Below are 25,691 nucleotides of genomic sequence, written 5' to 3' on the forward strand. Positions count from 1 at the left end.
GATTAGCAATCAAAAATCTAATTTTGAAAATTCAGTATTGTAACAAGTGAAGGTGGGCCCAATTCACAAAATCTGGATCTGGATATTCCCAAATTGAGGTGGTTGGGAACCAGGGTTTTGTTTCAGGGCCATCTCTGGTACACTATTAACATCTTTACAAGCAATTGACATTATCTCAGTAGGTAGTAAATAGAGCAAACGCTGTGTGGTAACATTACAATTACGCCTTCCCATTTAGGTAAAGATTACAATGGTGGACCTTATAACATCAGTATGAATCACTGCAGTTCATTTAAAGGGAACTGGCAGGGCTGATAACTAATAACTACACTGAATGCTAACAGTCTTTTTAAAAAATCCAATAATTCAGGTAGTAGCATACCCTATTACTTCCTCAGATGAGCATGAGAGAAATCTCAGGTGGTATGTTTTCTGAGCTAGCAGAGGCTCAGAGAGGCAAGACATTAACCCATTGTGTGTGTACTTAATGTGCTTTCTAGCAGACAATCTCAGTAGCACGAGTGTACAGAGAAAGGAAAGAAGTTAAGCAGGGAGAAGATGGGGGGAAATAAACCCAAGCTCCCGCAATTCTCTCTCTACATATGACCAGGATCCAGATCAAGGGAGGAGAGATGGCAAGGGATTTGGTTTAAAAAAAAAAAAAAAAAATCTAAGATTTTGCAGGACAATTTCTTGTATGGAATAGGTTATAAATGAGAGTAATCCCAAACGTTATGCAATAAGGCACATCCATTTGCAAATGAAGAGCACTTTCAGTGTTTACAGCTGTGGTCATCAACATCTTTGATACAGCAAACATATTAACCATGCTACACATCAAGAAACTGTCCCCAATTGCCTGTTGGTCAGTCCTCTACTCCATTTCTGGTTCCCCTGTGTGTTTTCTTAATTGTATTTCAGCATTTTCTAGAAAAATAGTGTGACATTAATAGCTTCTTAGTGACATTATCCAGCTTCACTTGCAGGCTCCAGCTGCCACTGCCCTTTCTTTCTTTGCCGTGTCTGGTAAAAAATACTGGAAGGTCACTGCAAATAAATGGACCAGCTTCAGTGTTTAAAACATGAAAAAATATTTTCTTTCCTGTACAATTGGGCAATTAAAACCTAGAGAAGATAAGAGGAAAATCCTTAAAACAATTCAGACCTCCAGAACTTATCAGTGCATACAGAATTCTAGCCAACTGTATCTTTTTAAGAGCTTTTCATAATGCTGTGTCTTCCTCCTCTCTGAAATCTCCCACTAGAAGTGAGTGCTTATCTGGTTCACTGAGAACTATACTGTTGAGGGAGCGTTTATCTGAGAACAGGGAATTTAGTGAGGCTCTACTATAACTGATGATTTGATCCATTAGGCTGAGTTTGGGAGAAGCTGTCCCAGTATCATCAATTCCAACATGGACACAGATTTCCGAACGGCTCTTCTGTCTCATATAGCCACGGGCATGGAGCTCATATTTCTCATAATTTGGTTTCTTGTAGCTAAGGGGAAAAAAAAATCCAGTATAAATTAGTTGGCAGTAACTGTGAATAGAAACAACTCAATGTGGAAAGAAACTACTGCAGATGCTCATGTACAAATCAGTACAGTTAATACCCACTGCCATTCATAATTTGAATACATAGTGCAGTGTTAAAAACTTCTAATTTCTCATCTTTTGGTTGATTCTAATACCAAATGAGAACTTTATTTTAAAACAGTACACAGAAGGGGAAGGGAGAGCAAAGCAGATTCATACCACTTCTATTTAACTGCTTGACTGGTGTTGAAATTCCCAAGTACCTCCTGGTAGAATGCATCTACAGGTTTTGTTAACGGAAGAGGCATTATGGAAGTGTTCTACTATAATTAGGAAATCATCGCCTTTTCTACCCATGGCCCTTTGCATTATGTGCACCTGGCCGGGTTGCAGTTCAAACTCACATGTTTAACAAAACTGCCTGACATATTTTGGATCGACTGGCTACTCCAATGAAGCAAAATGGATAAAAAAGAAACCAAGAAGGCAGTGTGTTGAGAAGGTGATCGGCCTGAAGACAGCCACTACTAAAGACGGACTTGCCTGAATTCCAGAGCTAGGATTAGAGTTTAGGAGCCTCTAACTCTTCATCCTGTGCCCAGTTCACTAGACCCCTCTGCCTCTAAACTAAGAGATCTGTGACTGCAAATCAAAATAAATACAGAATTTTTCACTTACAGCTTTAGCAACAGAGAAGAACACACAACGGAAACAGAAGAGGCAGCCATTGCAGCAGAGCCCATCCATGGCTGCAAAACGATACCAACTGGCAGAAAAACACCTAGGAAAGAAACCAGCGCTGATTCCAGATAAACCACATAAGAACAGAATATTCCTTATACAGTACCTTTAATGCACTGTATACAACCAAGCAAGTGTCCCTATGGATGTCTATACATGAAGTTTTAGTTGCATTTTAACACATTAACAAACATGTCTGTAAGTTCTAGTGTATGCAAAACAGAAATACAGGTAGGAATAATAATTTTGTCATTTCTATACTAGAATTTACAGCTGTATTAGCTAAAATGGGTTATCTAGCATGGGTTAAAATACAACTGAAAGTTCAAGTGTAGACATAGCTTGTTTTCCCTGCAGTAAAGGATTCTCTTAATGGAGTCAAAACCATGGGTTTTCACACCTCATTCAACAAAATGTTTCTCTTAAATATATGTTGATGTACAGACCATATCATAATAGGGGATAGTTTCCTGCTACTCCACCACCATCTCTCTAAAGATAAAGAACTTGTATTGATAATCAGTCACAGGCAAGAACGATGGGTACCATTTTATGAAGAAAAAACACTGCAATCATCTATTAAAAAAGCACATCAGTACAACAACAGAACACTCACGTACCAGCAGCAACAGGAATTCCCACGAGATTATAAATTAGAGCAAAGACAAAGTTGAACCGGATTGTTCTGACGGTTTTCCTTGATAAATCTATACTTGCCACCACATCTAACAAATCGTTCTGCAAATTAAAGCGTTTATAGGAAAAGTCAAAAGAAAACTAATGTCACATATGAAATGTTATCATATTACTGTTTTCAAACCTAAATACTGTGCACTGAGCATTTCTAAAATATATGTAGATATATCTATCTCATAGAAGTGGAAGGGACCCCAAAAGGTCATCAAGTCCAGCCCCCTGCCTTCACTAGCAGGACTAAGTACTGAATTTTGCCCCAGATCCCTAAGTGGCCCCCTCAGGGATTGAACTCACAACCCTGCTAAAAAAGGTCAATGCTCAAACCACTGAGCTATCCCTCCCGCAAAAGATGCAAGTGTCTCTCTAGTAGGTGTTTTTAGCTTGTCAGTCCTTCCTCTATTTTATGTTTGTGCAGTGCCCAACACAATAAGCGTTAGGAGTCCCTGGGCACTGATGCAAAACAAATAAATAATATGTTTACAGCAACGTTAGTGTTGCTACAATCACTTGTCAGAGTTCCTATCAAGCTCTGTTTTTTAGGAATTTATAACCAGGCTGTGAAAATTCATTCTTAAGTGCAACTTAGCATGCAGGAAGACATGATCACCAGATTCTAGGTGTTATAGCATCCTTCCAAAAACCCTCATTCCCTCTCCTTTACCCATCCTCAAACTTGGCACTCTTGCCACAATACATCCAGCAAAAGAAAGCTGGCTGCAGCTTCCTTCAAGAGCCAATGAACATCACACCCTCAGGAGTCAGAGAAAGATAGTTTCCTCCCTGCTCCAATTCCATTGGTCTGTAGGGATGGAGCACATCACCTCTGCAGTTGTCCCAATCAGGCCAGTGTCAGAGTGAGGGACTGAGCACAGGTCCCAAACAACGGCTTTCACTTCACTGTCTCTGGCATGCCCCACCCATGTTTCTTTAACGAAACAAGCTTAGTTCCATTACTTACCCTAATTAAAACCACATCTGCTGCCTCAATGGCTACATCAGTGCCTGTGCCAATTGCAATTCCAACATTAGCCATGGCAAGAGCGGGGGAATCATTGATACCATCTCCCACCATTGCTACCCGCTTGCCCTCTTCTTGTAACTGTTTCACTTTGGCTACCTTGTGTGAGGGAAGAACCTCAGCAAACACTTTGGTGATGCCAACCTAAAGGAAGAGAAAGAACAAAACCATATTACAACTTTTCCATGTGCTGTCCAAGATTCTGTCTCTGAATGTATATGCTTTCTATTCTCTCTGGTGAAGAGCCGACAGTATCCCTTTGAGTGAACAGTGAACCAACTACAATCCAATTTCACTTTAAGTAACATACCACACTGCAGACTATTTTTTCCCACTGCCACACTATTTTATCATTTCCCCAATGCGGTCACTGGCATGAGGGAGAGCCTAGTCTATTTTAGGGATGTGACTTGATTTTAGCAAGAAAGGTAATAATTGTGATTACTGGATTAGCAAAGGGAGACCAATTCTGTTAAAAAAACTGAAATTTAAAAAGTAAATAGGAAGATACTGTATAAAGAAGGAAACAGTCCTAATTCATCCTTTTAGCAGAGAATGTACATACTGCTGAGAAGACACTAACTGCTATAACAACTCAAAGAAACCAAAGAGATCTAGATTTTTATATCTTCAAGAGTAATCTTTCTCCAATGATCAATGTATTTTTATACCAGCTATTTAAGTAGAGATACTTAAATAGATAATTGCTTGAGGATCATTAAAAAATAAACTGATTTAATTATGCACTATGAGGGTTAAAAAGGAACATCATCAGGCTAAAAGTCCTGGTCCAAATCTGATGTAAGAAGTGCAATACACTGAAGTCAGAATTATAGCTGCTTACAAAAAACCTACAAGTGTTTCTGAACTAGTTAGTAACAGCTTAGATTTTTTTCCCCCACTGTTGGCACTTTTCACCTTCAACCAATTTTGCTATGTATCAGCCAGTGGGGCACTTAAACATGAGAGGAGATATTCCCTCCCTCTGGAGTAGAGCATAACAGAGTTCATTGGGAGGGTGGGGAGAATACCATGAAGAAAATTGTAAGTCAATTAGATATTCAGCAACTTACCTCAGAGGCAATATATCTCGCTGTTTTACTGTTGTCTCCCGTCATTAGAACAACTTCTAAACCCATAGTCTTCAAAATGTGGACTGCCAATTCAGCTTCAGGTTTCACTGTATCAGCAATAGCTATCAAACCACACAGCACTCCTAATACAGACAGCATGAAAATGAATGTTTTCCTATTAAAGTTCTCTTCCCCATCTTTAGCAGGAAATGGGTCCTAGAAGACCCTCTCAGAGCCCAAAGGATCCCCTCTTCTTCTTCATTAGTCTCCTAACCCTTAAAAGTCCTTGTAGTATGCCCAAACATCTGTGCAGTAGAGGAGAGCTGGACGAGGCTCTACCTTTCAAAATGTTACAAAAACTTGAAAGCTAGAAACTCATTTGTGGTCACATGATTCTATACAAGCGCAAGGTATTATTACTTATTATTATTAATAATAATCATCATCATCCAGATTATAGTTTCAGGGTCAATTGTTTCCCTCATCGCTTTCTATTTAAATGCTCACAAGTCAAACCCAAGAACACAGAAAAGGGACAACAATCTTACCATCAACAGCTACAAGGACTGCAGTGCAACCTCTACGTTCGTGTTCAATCATGGCATTATCAATATCGCTTTTAAGAAGAAGGCCATTTCTATTCATCCATTCCCGGTTTCCAATGAGAACAGAATACTTTTGATGATTCAAGGTAGCTGTAGGAAGAAAATATAATCCTACCATCATGTGGATACATTCAAATTAATCCAGACAAGAGTTCATAGGGTGCTCAAACAGATTAGTGGCATCATTACCCAAAATCTAAATAATGTTTAGGAACAGTTTTCTTCTTACCCACCCCACAATCGTTTCTTTTCCCTGTTTTTTGATAAGGAAATAAATTAGCTGTTCTGCAATAAGAGGCTGATAGCATTTACTTGGACCTACAGTTCTAACATGGGACAACACTGCGTAAATTTCCTCTCTCTGAGCTCTACTACACATGAAAGTCATGAGTTGAGCCTCTTTTGAGCAAAGACTGGTCAACAGTGTAAGTTACATGAAGATTTTGGGTAGTAGCACAGTTTTAAAGAGAACACAGAAGGGCAGTGGGAGCGGACTCCTGTGTTCTATTTCCAGTTCTGACACGAATTACCTTTAGCACAGAACTTTAAAATCTCTGTGTCCCATTTTAATAGAGCTCCTTTTAGCCCATGTCCCTTAGAGATACGCAAGCATCAATTACCCCATTCCCAGGGCCAGTGCTTCCATTTAGGCGACCTAGGCGGTCGCCTAGGACACGAGGATTTGGGGGGAGGCGGCAATTTGCCGCCCTCAGCGGCAATTCAGCAGCGGGGGGTCCTTCCGCGCTCTGGATCTTCGGCGGCAATTCTGCGGCGGGTCCTTCACTCGCTCCAGGACCCGCCGCCGAAGTGCCCCGAAGACCGGGAGCGCGGAAGGACCCCCCCGCCGCAGAATTGCCGACAACGACCGGGAGCGCGGAAGGACTCCCGCCTAGGGCCCCCAAAATCCTGGCGCCGCTCCTGCCCATTCCACAGATGAATAAAATACACAGCTATTAAATTAAGTAAAAAGCAACTCCTTTGTGCCTCCAAGAGATTGCAGACCCAGTTTTCCAGAGAGGAAAGGTTAGTGACCCATGGCAGCCTCTTCCCCGAGCATCCTCAACAAAAGTCAGACAAAACCAGATCATCATTCTTGGCACACATTTTATTTTACACGCATGTGTCAGCTTACTTGGCAACTGGGCATCAATAATCAAGGCAGGTTGCATTGACTCCTCAAAGTTCTCATCAACTTTTATGAGTGTCATATTCTTAATATTATTTTCTTCAACCTTCTCGTTCCTCCTGTACAGCAATGCTTCAATATTGGTGACTTTACAGCTAATGCCACAGCCTGCTACTACCTGAAAATCTGTACAGGTTCCAAGGGTTTCTGAGTCCAGTTCCTAAGAGAAAAGGTCAAACATTTTCTGAAAAATACAGAACCAGTTGCATTTATAAGAGTGCTGACAGTAAATTACACCCAAACCCAAATCTAGAACATAAGCAGATAAACTTGTTTTGATGATTGCATTTTAAGTGTCAGGCTCTAGTGTAAACAGTACTAAATCACTCACATGCCTTCATAATTTTCAACTTTCAGAACTCTCCAAGTAAAAGGCCACTTCAATAAGCCAACCACTTTCTAGTCAGTGCAAGGTTATTCACAGATGCACACACAATATTGAGACAAAGCTCTACAGGAGAGGATCTCTATCACTGCAAAATATTCTGCCCATCTAAAAGAATCTCAGTACCATACCTTCTTGCAGTATTTTGTTATTGCTGTCCCCAGAGGGTGTTCACTGTTACTCTCAGCAGTCCCCACTATTGCCAAAATCTTATTACGTGGCATCTGGTTATCCTCCACTAGAATCTTCACCTGCATCACTACTGGAGTTCCATGGGTAATGGTTCCTGTTTTATCAAATACCACCACCTTTACCTGCAGCAAAACAGAAAACTGCATTGTTGCATGAAGGTCTTACTGCAGAATCATTCAGATGCAAAGTTACTGTCCAAAGTTACTACCTAGCCACCTACAGACAACATGTGGTGATAACTTCTGTGTTTGGAAACAAATGCAGAATATTGGCATGTAGAGTCCTACTATAAATTAAAGCCTTGGAAAAATAAATTACATTTTTTACCTTATGAGCCATCTCTAGTGGCTCTCCACCTTTGATCAATATGCCATTCTGAGCTCCTACCCCAGTACCCACCATCACAGCTGTTGGGGTTGCTAATCCCAATGAACAAGGACAGGCAATGCACAAAACTGTGATGGCGGCTTGGAAAGCAAAGCGGATTATTACTTCGGTTTTGGAAATGCTCTTATTGTAACCCTGTGGACACAGAAACACGTTTTAGTAACAAAGTAAGGAACATTGTAAACCATGTATTCAACTATATATTTTCTTAGTCACAAAGGCATATTTGTAATTACATACAATAACATTCTTCAAACATAGATTTTTAAGTTGAAAAGTAAAGCGCTCAAAAGTTAGGAAGTACCAGAATTCTGATTGCCCACACAACCTTATTCTGTCCTGTAGGGCATATACCTATCACATGCTATATTTTACTCATAAGACCCTCATTCTATTTATTTACTCAAACTAAAGAATAAAAGCCATGAGACTCCCTTAAACTGGACCATAATAAACAATACTCTAATCACTATATATGGTGATTAATGCCCGATAAATACTCTCCACTAGAATCTTCACTTGCATCCTCTGTCAGAAAAAATAATCAAGCAAGAAACTGCCATCATAACTGTCTGATGGTGCAAAGTCCTATAAATGATGGGCCCCAGTCCTATAAATGAGATCCACCAGTGTGTAAAGTCTATTGACTTCAAGCTGGATTCTCCATGGGGCTGTGCCAGGAGATCCTGATGCAGAATTGGGACCTAGATTGAAGAGATCATCTTTCCCAAAGGAAATGAAATTGGAAAGTTTCAAGGTTTTTGTAATGTCAAGTTACTGTTTTGTTTGTTTTAAACAGTTAATAGTTAGTTTAATAATTAAGTTAACCAATTAAAATATTTTTTAAAACAAGGTATTTTTGTTAATCATTGAACTCTTTCAGGTTTGTAAGTTCAATACTTTTTCAAAATAAAGTTCCCATTTCTGAGTCTTTTTAGTAGTGAAGTTGATACTTTCAGTCCTAATTTGTATCAGACAGAGCCATTGCTAAGTAGTACTAGTAAGACAGCAGCCTATACTCAAATAATATCCCTATGGCTGAATGGAGATGAACAGTGGCAAGGATGTCTAGTAACTGCTTTCTAAGTAGTTTTAAATATTTTGTAAAGACTTAGTTAACTATCACATGCTATATGACTTTGCAGTTTTCCTTTCATAAGCAGAAATATAGAAAAACATTGCAGTATGTGAACAATATACTAGACAAGTGACTGTGAGGATATTCTAGGATGGAACTGTTGCAGTCAAACAGACTTCTATTACACCTATTTTTTAACAACATTTAAGAGAGTCACTTACTTGAAAATATGTTTCCACAATTTCAAAATTGACAAATCCAATTACAATCCAAGCAAAAAGGGTAACCACAGAGATAGCCACAATAAAAGGAACAAAATAGCCACTAAGTTTGTCTGCAAATTGCTGGATTGGAGCCTACGGGGGAGAAAATACATAAACATCAATTCTGATCACATGATACACTCTTCCATGCTTTAAAGCACCAGTATAAACAGAGTATCTCAGCATATCCAACAAATACTTCTAATAAAACCTAGATAGTCTCTCAATAGTTTTGACATTTTGACATGACTTTAGAGAATTAAGAGACTCAGAACTTTGAAGGTTTTGAGTTCAAAGTTTCTCTGATTGATATGTCGAGATTGCTTGGTGTCTTGATTTTAAGACTTATGCTGAGGTTTAAAAGACTCTAAGCTTTATGCGATTTGCTGAATAGAGGCCTAAATGAAGAGGCAGAAACTAATAGTTTAAATCAATGCTACTATTCAGTGAAAGTACCTTTGAGGTTTGTGCCTCCTCCACAAGTTTGACAATCTGAGAGAGAGTTGTATCAGCTCCGACGTGAGTTGCAGAGATCAGCAGTGACCCATTCTGATTAATGGAACCTGCAATAACTGTACTGCCAGGTTTTTTAGCCACAGGCATTGCTTCACCTACATAAAGGCCAACAGCAGACATTAGGGTGGCAAATTCTGATTTTGACAGTGTTATTTTTCCAACTGCTACCTAGGCCTAACATACCATTAGAAAACATACAAGCAAATTAGTGAACTTTAATCTCCCTTGTTCATAAGTATTTGATACAAATAAATATTTTAAATTTTTTTTAAAAGCAAACAGCTTACCTGTGATGAGGGACTCATCTACCATAGACTGTCCTTCAATAACGCGGCCATCAACTGGGAATTTGCCTCCTGGAACTACTTTGACAACATCACCCCGTTGAACCAGTTCAACGTCAACCTGATCTTCACTGAGAAGGGAGTATAGTACATTTAATAAAACATGGCTAATGATGTTACCAAGTCAAAAGTTACTTTTCAGCATTATATACAGCAGAATCTCACCAATTCATACATTGCTAATTGACAAAGGGCATTTTGTGATGCTTTATCCTTGTTTTATTACTTGTTTGTTTTTGTATACTTGCCAATTCAGAAAATCCGTTCAATTTCAAAGCACAAATTAGCAAGGTTGCACTATGGCATATCAGAATGGTATCAATTTTATTACATTTTAATGTTACATCTGGCAAATTCTCTTAAGTTGAACAAGTTACTTGTTGTGCACATCTTCAGCAAGGTAAAAGTGTTAGTTCAAAAACAAAGAAAAGAAAGGAAGGACAAAGCGAAATACCTCAAAAGAACGTTGTCTGGTCCTAGGTTAACAAGAGTTGCTTCTGTAGCTTGTAGTGAAATTAGTCTTGAAAGGGCTTCCGATGTTTTACCCTAGAATATGAATTTACACATTTGTCTTTGATCATGCTATCGACAAAAAATAATCACAGGCTAAACAGCTACATGCAATACAATTTACCCTTTAAAACAAATACTTCTTGCAAACTGACTAGAAAAAATAAAATTGACATTTTAAATAGTTTTCAAAATTGCTGAAAATCGTTTTGCAACATGAACAAATGATAAGCAATCAGGATCAGACTTTCCCATGTGATTTCATTTTAAAACATGTGCACCCTATAACTACACCCATGTAGTTTCCTGCAATTTGTAGATGTGACACTTTACACCACATAACGATTTATAAAAATACAAAGTTTAGTCTTGCTTCTGTTTTCTTACAAGCTGTGATTTTGCTTGCTAAGTATTTCCTCTGTATCTCACTAAAAAGTTAATCTTTCATGCTTTCTAGTGCCACCTGTCTGGAACATTTTATAGTATTTTATTTCATGTCAAACATATGAGAAGGTACTTTTATTTTGCTTTACCTTTGCCATATGCTCTAACCATCGGCCCAATGCAATGAACACAAATAGCATAGGAGGTGTGTCAAAGAAGGTCACAGGATTCACTTTTGCTTTTTCAGCCATTGCAACTAGAAGAATAACGAAGGAGTAGACAAATGCAATGGTGGTTGCCAAAACAATCAGCACATCCATGTTAGCAGTTTTATGCTTCAGTGCTTTGTATGCTTGAATGTAGAAGTACCAGCCCCCAAATAACTGTAACAACAACAACCACAATGGTACTTTACTCAAAAATACAAATGCAAAAATTACTGCTCTAAAGCTACTTTATTGAAAGTGAGAGGTGCAGGATTCTTTTCTGTACGTCCTTTTTTAAAGTTCAGGTTTAAAAGTTTAAACATTAATATTTCAATAGATATGAAGAACAAACATTTAATTAGTCTACTGCAAATCAAGGGAGCTCAAATTAAAAAAAACAACAACTAATAATTACAATGCTAAAATACAGAAGATGATGGATCCAATCCTGCTCCCACTGAAGTCAAAACACCTACGGATTTCAACGAAAGCAGGCCCCATAACAGTTTCAATAAGCATTTTGAATCAATGTAATTCACAAAGTGATCTTTTGTGCTTAATATTTTTAACGTTCCATTATAAAAAGACAATTTCAATTTGTGAACTTCTAATGACAGCAAACTGAAAGTCACCATGTTTTTATTTACCTGAACAGGGACACACAATAAAAAAGACAGCAAGTTCATTACAGACAATCCTGGCAGGACCTGACGCTCCAAGAACATAGAAGAGTGATAGGCCTCCATTTCCTCCTTGCTCATGTTGCGATGCTGGTGAACATGTGCGAGATGACTATCCATAATCATCATGTAAATCATCAGCGCCATTACAGGAATGCAGAAAAAGAGACTCACAAGAAAAGATCTTTTCCATCTTAGATAAGGAAAAAAAATAATAATGAAAGTCTGACTTGTTTTGCAAGTAACAGATAATTAATCATCACACAGATAACATTTTAGCTACAATGTCTGCAGAGACCAACAAAGTAATTTGTGAAGACTTCACTTCTGGTTCAAAAACAGCCTCAAATTTTAAAAGAAGAATCAGATGAACATTTAAATAGAATTTAAAACAGGCTCAGTAATACTTACTGCCTTATTTCCTGTTTGTGGTCTAGATGGCTACCAGATCTGTCCTTCTTGATTAAAGAAGTATCAAAACCTAAATCCTAGATGAGAAATGTATCAAGGATTTGATTTTACCATACAGAGAATTAACACCACAAAAGATACACTTTCATCTTGATTTGCAGGAAGTCATCAATACTGAACGCAGAGAAAACACCTTTAGCTGTACTTCTTTGTCCAGGCAAGTAAATATCACCTGTGATATTCTATTTCTACAATTTATACCATGCTAACTGCTCTACAGAATACAAAAGCCATTCCCTGCCATCTAGAAAAAGGAATTTGCCCGCTGGCACAGACAATTGAAACATACAGATGTGGCCAATATAAAACTTATTTCTACTTTTTTTAAGACATCTTGTGCTGTATAGAGATATTTGTTGGTTATCTGGTGGAGCAGGCCATGCATTCAGCTTGCTTCATTAGCACATTTATAAGGTCATTCTTTCACTTTCCATGTCAAAAGGTACCTCAGAAATAGCTGTCAGATTTATGCTTCAACTTGTTCTAAAATGCTCTTTCAGCATTTCCTTGCAAGGCCTGGACAAAGTCACCAAGGAGTACTGTTCTGCTGGCATATGGAGTTTCCCTTACTGCCAGAACACCTGTTCTGTATGTTGACTTCTCTACACTGATGGTGAGAAGGGTTGATGGAAGAGAAAGGGGACAGGATTTTGGCCTTGATATACCTCTGTTCCATAACCATTACATACCAAAAGTTCTTGTATTCCAGGGTTTAGAACTCTGGGAAGCATATTGGATATTCTACAAGATTTTCAGTGGCCCAATGAAACAGTTTAATACCACCTAAGCACTTACCTCTACGGTTTGTATAATATCTCGAGGACCAACAATCTCAGGATCATATTTAATGTGTGCTTTGTTGGTTGCAAGAGCTACTGAGCTGTATAATACACCTTTAGTCTTCATAAGGGTGGATTCTATTTTATGTACACATGAGGCACATGTCATTCCTCTGACCTGTTAAACACAAATTCTTCCTGTTATCAAAACCAAAGACTGATTTTTTAAAATATTAGTGAATACTTTTTCATTTATTACAGAGAATCTAAGAAAAATTAGGAAACCATAAACTGCTTTTGTTATCTGAGTTATAGCATCCCTAGATGGTATAACAAAAACCAAAAAAACCTTTTGGAATATACAGCTATCTGACCAGCAGGTGGCACTGTGGCTTGATCTTTGCATAATGTTTAGGTTAGCAAATCCACATATAGTTTGTAATATTTATCTATCTTTAGGTTTTATTCTGCTGCCTATCACCATAGTATATGAGCAACTTCTTATCAAATCAATTGCAATAACAAAGTCTCTAGTGGAGGCATATAAATTGCACATCTTCAGAGAAGGTAGAAAAATTCTGAATGCTACCTTTTTCCATTTATAGTCAATATACAATTTTTAAAAAGACTGAAGAGGTGGTACAAAGGTCAGCATTCAGCTTTTTGGGTCCTTGCTAATATTCCAAACTTTCAATAAAAGGCATGAATCGAATACACTGGGAAAAGGTACATTTGCCATATATTTGGGAGGTTTGTTGCTATTTGACATGTATTATTGCATTTGTTTCTCACCCACCTGTGCATAGCTTTCCACTGACATTTAACCTTGTAGAAGCAGATATTCTATTTGAAAGTCACATTTTCATCTAAAAACCATCTACATATTATTGGTAAAAGCAATCTTTAAGATTACTGTAACAAAGATTAAAAGATTAGATGGGAAAAACAGCTTTTTCCCCCTTTTTACTCAGTTCCTAGTGTAGACCAAGGTGTTTGTGCATTGGACTGCACTGGGTGAAAAATTATCTTCAGCTGTTTTGTTGATGATCAGTCACATTTCCTGTCTCACACTTAGCATGAGGACATCATTCTCAAGTCTTGCTCTAGGGGTGCTCACATGCATGCTCTATCCCTAAGCTCTGCAAGAGCATGTTTACCAGTAACAGCAAAGCTGGAATTGACACTGAAGAGGACACATGCAGCAAGCAGGAGTATGCATGGAGAGGAAGGTGGGGAAGAGGCAACTGGAGAGGAAGGATGGTCCGTCGACTAAAACGCTAGCCTGGGATTAAAGAGACCTAGGTTCAGTTCCCTGGTGCTTCCTGTGTGACCCTGGGCAAGCTTTTTAAACAGGGATAACTTTATTTCTGTATATCACAGGAGTGTTGTTAGAATTGTGAGGCACTCAAGTACTATTGGTAATGGGTGCCATTAAGACAGAGAGACCTATGTAAAATCATGTTTTGTGTTGCTATTCTCAGATCTACCCATAAGTCCCCTATAAACATCAACAGAGGAACATAAGAACTCTTAAAATTTTTAAAGTATTTTTAAAATTCTGTACTATTTAAAGGTGCTTTATCAGAATCTTGAATTTATCTTTTAATCAATGTCCTTTTAACTACAGATCTGATCTAATGATAACAGCCAAATGCAGCCACACACTTACAAATATCTATTTTTCTTTAAATCGGACAATCCTATCTGTATGGAAAGCATTCTAGGAAGTAAAAACATTACGCATGCACTTTGAACAGCTATAAATGATTGATATAGTTTTATTAAAATGATCTGCTTACAACAAGTTCTAGAATTCCATCTCCATCATAGTTTTCCATAACAGTAGCTCCAAATCCCAATTCACGGATTAGATCTGCTACGACTGATGGCTGTATGATAGCAGGGTCATACCTCACTTCTGCCTTCCCTGCCATTAGAGCAACAAGCACAGAACATATTCCTAGAAATATACAACCAGAAAGTACAGTGTTAAACAAACATTATATTAGAACAATGTGCAAACATGTTTAGTGTAGTAAGCATATTGTACCTCAATCACCATATTACAGGAGGCTAGCAATTACCCACATTCACTAAAACTGTGAAATAGGTAGCCTGCACGTAGCATACTGCAGAGGCACTTTCAGAACAAACAACAAAAGGTAGGCTCTGAAAGAACATGTGTACTGGAAGAATCTAAGTCTAGAGGTAAAGGAAGATAAAGGAAACAGAGGGCAATGCCAGATTTACTACTTATTTAAATTGGTTAAAAAATCCAGTTTATGATACATTAAGGGGGCTCTAAAACATCCTCAATTTCCCCCCCCCAAAGTTCCCTTTAAGAAATTTAAGAAACACACTTTGTAAGTAAGGGTTTTAGGGCTCCCCAGTATTTGTACTTGTAAAGGACTTTTCTGTAAGAAATAAACTGATTGAGAAAGAGAAATGAACTAAACACACAGTCCTGTCAAAAACAGAATGAAAGAATTTTCTCTACCAATTTCTCACAGCACCAAAGGATTAAAGCATCAAATAGTCCAAGATTTGTCCAACTTTCACATTATTTTAAACTGATTAAGTATAGCTTCATTTGCCATTGTTATTTGACTCTGCAATAATTTGCTTTTGCAGAGCTCCTCATCCTGTCAGGAGAGGGAGCACAGAATTACGGTCATAATTATGAATTACATTTATGACCATGTAACAGTGTAAGAACTTGGCTCTTTATCCTTCCCTACTTGCTAGACCACAAATAGTTTTTATGAGTCTGCCAACGCCTATAGTTACCAGGTCTATATATGGTCCTTTAGGTCAAACAGTAACAGCTCATTGCTTTTAGTTCCAGGGGCCCTGGGGTCCATCCCCACTGATGACCCAAGGCGGGGAGGAGGAAAGGGGAGAAAGTGGTTACAACAAGGAAGTAAAGCAGGAAAAGTATGGTTAAGTTGGTCTACATAATGGGGGGAGAGTTAGCTAACACGAAGTTGAAAATCTGGAAAGAGTTTTAAGTGTGCTGAACAAACAAAATGCAATTGTCTAGCTTCTAAGAGGGCAATAATAGAGAGAATACCAAAAAAAAAAAAAAAAAAATTGAATGGAGAAATGAGTGCCATTTTAAAAGAAATTACTTGCCCTGCTAAAAAGTTGAAACAATTCATTTTGTACTGATCAGAGTTTTTAAGGATTAAAGAACCACTGTGTACATCAGTAACTGGTTTATGCTCAAAGTGCAGGAGACTCTCTGTATTGTACATTGTCAATGTGTTGCACGTGCTGAATGCTAATTAATACCATGCTATGGGTGGGACAGGCAAACAGTGGGTATGTATCTAGGAGTGAGTAGGGGATCAGAGTTTTATAAGCTGCAGCCCCAATGCACAGGGGAGTGATGTACTGATGAAATGAGAAGCTTCAACTTTATGTTACCCTCTACGCTCTCCCTTGTGCTTTGGGGCTGCAGCTTATAAAACTTTGTTTTAATCTCCCTAGAAATCTGAAAGTTGATTTTACAATGTGTTTAATCCTTTGAGTGCTATAATTTCACTCCTGCCAAGGCAATTTAGAGTAGAATCTATCAAGTGTGGCAATGGAGCTATATAGTCAGTGTGCAGGGCCACATGCTTTACTGGATATAAAGTAAGAGTGTGTAAGATGTACACTGTAAAACAATCAAAATTCAACGGTGGTTGTTTTTCCCTCTAACCCCATGTTAAAATTCCACTACAACAGCTGCAAAGACATCTCTAAAACACGGCTAGAGATTTAACAGGTTTTACTGAAGTATATCTCACCATCTTCTCTCCTCAAATTTCTCTCAATATTTGCTACGCAGGAAGCACAGGTCATGCCAGTGACCTGGATGTAACACTTCGATGGAGTCTTTGCCTCCTGTTTATCATCATGGACTGGTGACACTTTGGAGTGCGGTGCTGTTTTGTAAAGCATATTATCCTGAGAATCTAACGGCACTTCCAGTGAAGGCTGAGTTATTAATACCAATGGTTCTGTCTTTGCTGGGGGGTGGAAAAAACATCACAAATCATGAATTTATTAACAACCTCTGAAACGAGTTATGACCCGGACACAACATAACATGAGTGCACATTACTGTAGTATTCCTGACTGAGAAGCAGAATTATACTCACCTTATCAGAAAGATGCATGTATTTGCTCTGTGGGTGCTAAGTCAAATAAGCCTACCTCTGCTCCCTAGAAACCACTCCCTTAGATACTGGTTAGGCAACTGATAAACTGTGACTTCTGTTTTTCTGCTCAACTGTGTCCATTTCATTACCTTTTTTACTCACCCTCCCCCATCATCTTTATCTATTTTGTCCTTTTGTTGTATCCTGTCTGTTATGTAGATGGTAAGCTGGGGCAAGGAATGAATCCTTGTTATATGTCTGAACAGTACTCAGGCCAGGTCTATATTAGGAAATTAGGTCAGTATAACTACATCGCTCAAGGATGTGAAAAATGTACCTTCTTGAGCAATACAGTTAAAATGACCTGAGCCCTGGTACAGACAGTGCTAGGTTGACAGGGGCGCTTCTCCCGTCGACATAGCTACCACCTCTCGCAGAGTGGGAGTACCTACATGGACGGGAGAAGCCCTCCCATCAGTGTAGGTAGCGTTTTCACTGAAGCGGCGCCATTGCACTGTTTTAAATGTAGACCTGCCCTAGTTGTGACACCAAGCACCGCTGTATTTACACCTTACCCACTATGGTAATAATCTTCATACAAAATATACCTTAAGAGGTATTATTTGAAAACTGGTAACTCACTGATCATTAATAATCTTGTATCATGTATGTACATGGTGGGTATTAAGACTTATGGACATAAGCTGAAATTATAACTAGAATTTGTTCAAACCAGGTATATGAGGGGGAGTTGCTAACCAGGTCTATCCTAAACAAAGGAATGTGTGTTTACTGCTTATATATAAATTGAGGTAAACAGACCCATGAAGCTAACAAGGGTAGAAGCAAAACTTACATTAACAAGTGGGGGAGAAGACAGCATGGCATCTACACCCAGCAGGATAGAGACGCTTGGTGTGGGTTTTACTTTTCAGTAGAATCCGTTTCAAAAGTTTACTGGTCTACAAATGCAGGGGGTCTGAGCCTCAAGTGATCAGCAACTGAATTAACTGAGTATATACAATATTACTGTACTATAAAAGTGTATAGAGTGAGGTCTTTTCTGAAAGCTAATGACAACACACTGGTGATTAATATCGTTGTGATATATATGTTGTAACATTGTGACGCTGGCAAGCTTGATGCCAACTCTTGCCCAGGCTGCAGACATTAGCTAAGAACTGACAACCTTGTAGCTGGACATCAGACCAGTTCACCTGTACATTAGTTTTGCTCAAAATAAGTATTAGTCTTATGAGAATGTGTTTAGACTCTATGAAATGCTTGTAAGTTGCTGCACACATTAATTTCGCTTGTAACGTCTGTATTCCATGCTATAAGAAAATATGTAAATTTTGCTTTATAACTTTGAACATGTTTGCTCTGAACCCAGGCACAGGAATTGTCCCCACTGCCCATCTAGAAGGGCTATCAAAATCATATGGCCATCAAGGAACATCACAATACAAAGGATTGGTTAGTGGCTCTATCGCACCTTGGAAATGTTATGTCAAGAAAGCTCGTCCTGTGGACTTGGAAGCTGAATGAAGAAAATAAAACAAAGTCGTAGGAAAATTTTCCATCTCTGCTCTGTTTGAACTCTGACTGGGCTAGAGACACCAAACTAAAGTCACAGATCTCCAGGGGCTGCCTCCTGGGTCCGCCATGAAAGACACTTTGAATTGACAGATTACTACAACTCTGTCACTCTTTGGATTTAAATGGTAACTCATTTGTATGCATATCTTTGCTTTCTTTAACCTGTAAATAACTCTAGTTTCTTTTTCTAGTCAATAAACCTGTACATAATTTATTACAGGATTGGCTACTGGCATTGTCTTTGGTGTAAGATCTAAGGTACCAATTGATCTGGGTTAAGTGACTGGACTCTTGGGTCTGGAAGCAACTTGAATATTGTGTGACTTTTGGCGTAAGTGACCGTTTATCACTAAGTCCAGTTTATCTGAGCAGCAAGATAGACTGGAGAGTCTAACGGGACTGTTTGTTACTCCATGGTAAAACTGTTGCAGTGATCCAAGAGTTAACATTTGTTACTGGCCTGGTGAAATCTAATTATAGAACACACCATCAGTTGGGGTATCTGCCTTGTTTTTGACAGTCTGCCCTGAAGTAGGCACTCACAGTCATGAGCCACTTCCAGCAGGCGAGACAAACATTATAGAAGGAATTATGAATGCTCATTGATATTATGTTTTAAAGTGTGTGGCCGAACAAGGGAAGGAACAGTTCTCACCCAGACAGGAGTCGTGGCAGTTATTTACCTGTCTCCTATGTAAATTAAGTATGATAGAATCAAAACAATGGAAACCCCATTTACATATGGGGGATAGGAATCCCACAGGAAGGGAAGAACAGCATGAGGTCAGCTTCTTGATGAACATAGCAAGCTGAATATACAAGGGCTTCCTACCTCATGAAGCCAGGTCATTGAACTCTCAAGAACAGAAGCCATCTTTGGCGTCCATCAGTAGACAGACAAAAGGGAAGAGAGCTCTAGCAAGCTGAGAAAGATGGGTCCTTCAACCAAGAGGGGGTTGAAGTCTCTGGAACTGAATATAGGTGAGAAACCTTCTTAGGCAAAGATCTTTCACCTATGAAGATAAGGGAACTTGTACTTTTGTGAAAGGTCCTGCCTGAGGGAAAGTCAGCCATGGCTGGGAAGAAAAATAACTGGTGAGAGAAACTGTCTTGAACAAAGCCTGTATTTTGTTAGATTAAGTTTTAGACTTTTAGATGAGTGTTTTCACTTTTATTTGCTTGTAATCATTTCTAACTTTATTCCTTTTACTTAGCATCACTTAGCCTATGTACTATTGTTAATCAATTTGTTTTATTATTATTAGAAGCCACCTCTGTGCTGCATTTAAAGGGAAAGCTGTATTTACCCCCACTTAAGTTAATAAGCTGTGATTTGATTTTGTGTCTTTAGAGGAACAAACCAACCATATTATTTCTCTGAACTGTCCAGGAGAGGGCTGGACATTGCAGAGTACAGGGTTTTGGGAAAATCTGGGACAGAGAATGTGTTGGGGTTAACCTGCAAGTAGTAACCAAGACTGGTGGGACCCAGAGTGGGGCTGTAGACAGATTGCTGGGGTTAGAGCTGCTAAACCAGGGCTGTCTAGCACACAGACCCTCAGGTTGTGACCTGCATGCTTATAGACTGTTTGTAAGAGGCCCAGGTTGGGAGCTACAGCAGCAAAGCATTGTTAAGCACCCAAGATTACAGGGCAGCGGGTGACAACCCCTCACAGGTCTGGATTGCACCCCAGAATGTGGCACTGGTACTTGGGACCTGAAGACTGATTGCTGTTTCTAGGCATCACCATAATACGAATAATAATAAATCTTCAACAGACATTACAAAAATTAATAGCCACTTCTAATTTTACAGAGGTACATGACATGACCTCCATGAACTAAAACAGTAGTATTATGCATTACTCCAGATCAGAGATGCTACAGACTTAACATATTGCAATCTGATCAGGTAAATGTGTTATTGACACAGTCATACACTGACGGTTGATATGTAACAGAACCACACTCCTTGCCAATTTAGCATAACATTTATAGCAACTCTCTCTCATTTTATCTTTAAAAGACAAAACTGGCATTTGATATAGCTGGAATTGCCTAGATATGGTAGGATAATATTTAGCACTTTATTTGTTCCATGTGCTGTATAACATTAATGAAGATGGAGTTAGTATTATTAACCCCATTTTTACAAATGGTGAAAGAGATGAAGTTAAGAGGAGTGGCCAAAGTCACACAGCAAATAAGTGGCAGGGATGGAATTAGCATTCAGGATTTCCTTCCTCCCAAGAATCAATGGATAATTTAATTCCTGCACACTGTATAGAAATGATGGATTACGTCGTAGGGGTTGGGGAGCAGTCCTGTACAGAAAAGATTCCCTAGAATATCAAAAGATTTTTTAGGCAGAGAGCACAAGTCAGAAATATGGATGGCTACAGTGAGTACAACTACTCCAAATATAAACAGGACAAACATTTAAAGCCACAGTCTTGCAAAAACTTATGCATGAGTTTAACTTTACATACTGTGAAGAAAGAACAGGAGTACTTGTGGCACCTTAGAGACTAACAAATTTATTAGAGCATAAGCTTTCGTGGGCTACAACCCACTTCTTCGGATGCAGAGTTCCACTGACCTCACACAATGTGTAAAGTTAAGCATGCGTGAAAGTCTTTGCAATGTAAATAGGCTCTCTCAATACCATGAGCAATTGCTTCTTGTAGCAGTTCCTTCTGGAGAATATTCTTGACTTACTCTTGAGTAACACACAGGAGCTGGTTGAAAGAATCACTGGAACTGGAGATGGCCATCTAGTCTCATCTCCCTACCTCTGAAGAATAATTGTTACCTATGGTATGTTTGTCAGTGTTTTATCTAGCCCTAGTGATTCAGGCTATGGGACTTCCACCCCCTTCCCTTGAGCAGCATCTCTTTTTACTGATAGTCAGCCTAAATTCTCTCCCATAATTTTATCTCATTACTCCTAGTTAAACATCTCTTCCCATTTCACATATAAAGGGGTGCCAATCACCATAGAAACGAGACGCTATTTAATGAATTCCTTTTTCTCCTGGATGTTTACACCATTCCGATAATAGTAGACAGTTATGCCTATGTCTCACTAGCCATTGTTTTGCCAAGTGATTCATACAGAGCTCTTCTAACCCTTCCCCTTCAGCCACAGAGTCATTTTTGTTTTCTCTGAATTTCTCTACAATTTGTCAACATTTTTGTTAGTGAAGTGCGAAGGACTCTCCCCATCCCCCATATTCATCCCATTAAAGATAGACAGCAACAAAATACTTAACATGAAATGAGGGGAAAATTTTCTTAGGCATCTTGAGTTAATCATTTTCAATTAATCCAGAGGACTAAGGAAATGAGTCTCAACACTATAGGGGTGGGTCTCCACATGTACAATCCCATTAGCATGAAAAGTAATTATATAGATAATACCTCATTCAGCAAGTTGAGTCTGTACCCCATACTTCTGTACATTTAATTCTAGGCAGTATGATATGCTAAAGGGAAGTGAATTAGTCATACAAACTCAGTACAAAAAAATGTAGTTTGGCATTACCTGATAAGGAAGCATCAAATCCCATGTCCTCTATTGCAGCTCTTAAGTCTTCTGGACAAGTTAGGAGAGGGTCATATTTTATAGTCCCATTATGATTCACAAGAGACACACATATTGATTTTACACCTGGCTTTTGGGAAATGACTCCCTCAATAGATTGCACACAAGAATTACAAGTCATTCCCTCAATATTTATCACAGTAACTTGAGTAAGGGACTGGTTGGTGTTGTTTAAAGCACCTGAGAAGGTCTGAGAAAATTTCACTGGAGAGATCTGTGCATTGAAAAGCTCTACATTTTCATATTCATCAGGAAGACTGACTTTAAACGTCTCTGGTGATACTGCCTCTATGGCTCTTCTCAGTGTATCTATGCTGATGAAGTCTGGGTCGTACTTTACAGTAGCTGTTTTCTTCTCTAAAGAAACTACTATGCTTGCTACAGATGGGAGTGCTGATATGCTGCTCTGAATATTTAAGACACATGAATTGCAGTGCATGCCATCGACTCTGAAAACAATGGCCTTTAAGTCATTAATATGCTTTGGACTTTTTTGAAGCGTTCCCTCTGAACATTTGGTTTGGGTGTTCTTTAAACGCTCCACATCAATAACACCCAGCTTGATGGGTTTGGGCTGTTTTTTGATAAATGCTGTGAAACCTGCAGCTTCAATTTGGTTTTTGATTTCCTCTGCGGTAATTAGATGAGGCTGATACACAATAACAGCTTCCTGATTGTCCAGGGAGACTAAAAATTAAACAGAAAAATGTATTAGTGTCTTTGCTCCCCATCCCCTCCTCATAACATTCCATTTAAATATCACTGACTATAGAGAGTCCTATGAGCAGCGCATCTTGTCAATGGGGTAAAATTTTCAAAAAAGTGATTTAATCACTAAGTCTCGCTGAAAGTCAATGCGATGGATTTAGGCTCTTAAGTGCTTAAATCGCTGAAAAAGGGACTTGGGTACTTTTGAAAACTGTACCCAAAGTGATCTAGTTTTTCTACCTTTGGTGCCTAATACTGCAACAGGTCTTAATCTCCTGTTGCCTAATTTTTTGACCTTTTCCTAGAAAGTTCATGCCTTGCCCAGCAATATGTTTGTTTAGCATTAATGTAAGAAATAACTAACTCTTCTATCATAGACCCCCAAGTCATTTTCTTTATGTTATAGACAATTAATTAGGTATTTCTGCCATCTCCATTTACGACACTACCTTACATACACCATTATTAGTTATTTAAGGTTAGATGGAAAAGAAAAGTTAAATATAATTAGAGCTCTGAAAGAAAGAGGAACACTATTACTCCTGTCCCAATCAAAACGTAAGGCATTCGTGTGAGACCAACAGCCTGGTCAGACACTGGGTTATTTTCTTTATGACACTGTCAGCGAACTTCAATACTAATTTGCATCCTGTTGTCTTTAGGCCTGGCAGTCTCCTGAGCATAGATGATGCACTGTACCAAACTGTAAACCGGTTTTGTAAAGTAGGCAAGTGTTCGGTCACTGGGGAAGTGAAAGAGACTAGAATGCTGCTGTTAGAAACTAGAAACGGTTAGAAAATCATTTTCACTTGTGCTCTAAAAGAGTGGTTCTCAAAGCCGGTCTGCCGCTTGTTCAGGGAAAGCCCCTAGCAGGCCGGGCCAGTTTGTTTACCTGCTGTGTCCGCAGGTTCAGCCGATCGCAGCTCCCACTGGCCGCGGATTGCCACACCAGGCCAATGGGGACTGCGGGAAGCAGTGCGGGCCGAGGGATGTGCTGGCTGCCCTTCCTGCAGCCCCCATTGGCCTGGAGCAGCAAACCGCGACCAGTGGGAGCCGCGATCGGCCGAACCTGCGGACGCGGCTGGTAAACAAACCGGCCCGGCCCGCCAGGGGCTTTCCCTGAACAAGCAGCGGACCCGCTTTGAGAACCACTGCTCTAAAACATGGAACTGGGTGTCCACTGATACACAGGTGAATCATCCTACTGAACCACCTAGCTTCATCTGTTGATTGCATCAACAGATATGAAAAAAGGACAGCGTAATCAATTAATCTACATGTAAAATTAAAACAAGGCATTACCTTTAATCCGCTGTACCCCTTGCAGTTTGCCAATCTTTCCTTCTATGGTGCTGGTGCAAGAATGGCAGGTCATCCCCTCTACCTTCATCCTTAGCACAACATCAGATGCTTGGGACCAAATGGAATCTTCACCAGTCCCTGATGTCTTCTCTGGTGCTCCAGTATTTAAATCTATGCCTGGCACCATTTGAATAATCTGGTTGCCATTTATAATGGAAGAAATGAATGTCACAACTGCAGTTTTTTGGTCAGAGGAAATTTTAACATCCAAGATACCTTTGTTCTTTAGTAGGGCGTTACGGATCTGTTCACATGTTACATGTGACTGAGTAGGAATGGTTAGAAAAGTAGTGTCAAGTAAAACAGGTTTTGGGTCTGAATCAGCCAGGGTAGCATCAAATCCCATGTCAACTATAACTTCCTGAAGGGAGTCTGGAGTCTGGAGTCTGGGATCATAGATAATGGTTGCATTCTTTCCTTCTAGAGATACCTTGAAGAGGAAAAAAAAAATGACTTAGAGCTAATACCACCCACTAGTTGACTGTCAAATAGCTTATACCTACTGTAGGATAAGCATGAAATTAAAGTATTATAGTTATCTTAAGTTTAGTTAAGGAAATATATACATGTTGTAAAGAAAGGCCCTGATTAACAAGTAGAAGGAAGGCCTTGAAAATAATAAGGCCATAAGGAATAAAATAGGGAGGATGTCCGATTCAAAGGATAACTAATGAGATAAGGGAAAGTTGCTAAAAAGAATGCCGCTAACCAATAGGGGTGACTGCAGATGGTTTTAAATAAGACAAAAAGTATCTGTCTTAAAATGAGACAACATGGCCTTCCCAACCACATACCAGTGTTAAAGCTTATGTGAACCCAGGTGCAATGGAAACACTGTTGATCCACAAGGAGGAGGGGAGGAGGAGATAGGGAGGAATGGCCTTGGTAAGGGGGAATGGCCTTGTAAAGCTTATCTGGGTTAAGACTGGAAATAAGGGTGAACTGTCTCAGATTGTTTTTTAGCTGAAGTCAGTAATTGGCAATGACATCACTTTTCTGCTGAAGAGTATAAACAAGTAAATTCTTAAAGGGTTCATTGCTAATACCTGCCTAACCACGCTGGAGCTGACCAATATAGGTTTAAGCACCAGAGATGACCCACGCCTGCCAATAGTGAGGTGGCAGAGTGAGGGCAGCCACTTCAGCAGTGTTACTGTGCATGCTCGGTCCATGCGAGCATGTTCAGTACAAGCCAAGCAACAAATGGGGAGGGGCACATGC

General features: G+C 39.2%; 1 protein-coding gene across 1 annotated transcript in view; it reads right to left on the reverse strand.

Moving 5' to 3' along the window:
* Positions 1-522: 522 nt before the first annotated feature.
* Positions 523-25,691, reverse strand: part of ATP7A (ATPase copper transporting alpha) — a 60,240-nt gene continuing 35,071 nt past the window's right edge. Inside the window, exons 3-23 of the mRNA XM_024196774.3 lie at positions 24,411-24,900; positions 22,341-23,087; positions 16,844-17,065; positions 14,852-15,012; positions 13,069-13,230; positions 12,214-12,290; positions 11,770-11,995; positions 11,066-11,299; positions 10,477-10,568; positions 9,966-10,093; positions 9,619-9,773; positions 9,121-9,255; positions 7,762-7,956; positions 7,374-7,556; positions 6,804-7,017; positions 5,615-5,761; positions 5,067-5,209; positions 3,934-4,137; positions 2,900-3,017; positions 2,217-2,319; positions 523-1,500 (exon numbers count right to left, since the gene is read on the reverse strand). Of these exons, the coding sequence (XP_024052542.1) occupies positions 1,224-1,500; positions 2,217-2,319; positions 2,900-3,017; positions 3,934-4,137; positions 5,067-5,209; positions 5,615-5,761; positions 6,804-7,017; positions 7,374-7,556; positions 7,762-7,956; positions 9,121-9,255; positions 9,619-9,773; positions 9,966-10,093; positions 10,477-10,568; positions 11,066-11,299; positions 11,770-11,995; positions 12,214-12,290; positions 13,069-13,230; positions 14,852-15,012; positions 16,844-17,065; positions 22,341-23,087; positions 24,411-24,900 (4,413 nt within the window). The 3' untranslated portion in view covers positions 523-1,223. The remainder of the gene's footprint in view (positions 1,501-2,216; positions 2,320-2,899; positions 3,018-3,933; positions 4,138-5,066; positions 5,210-5,614; positions 5,762-6,803; positions 7,018-7,373; positions 7,557-7,761; positions 7,957-9,120; positions 9,256-9,618; positions 9,774-9,965; positions 10,094-10,476; positions 10,569-11,065; positions 11,300-11,769; positions 11,996-12,213; positions 12,291-13,068; positions 13,231-14,851; positions 15,013-16,843; positions 17,066-22,340; positions 23,088-24,410; positions 24,901-25,691) is intronic.

Source organism: Terrapene carolina, unplaced genomic scaffold (genome assembly GCF_002925995.2).
Source record: "Terrapene carolina triunguis isolate 2854851 unplaced genomic scaffold, T_m_triunguis-2.0 Scaffold131, whole genome shotgun sequence".
Lineage (NCBI taxonomy): Eukaryota > Metazoa > Chordata > Testudines > Emydidae > Terrapene > Terrapene triunguis.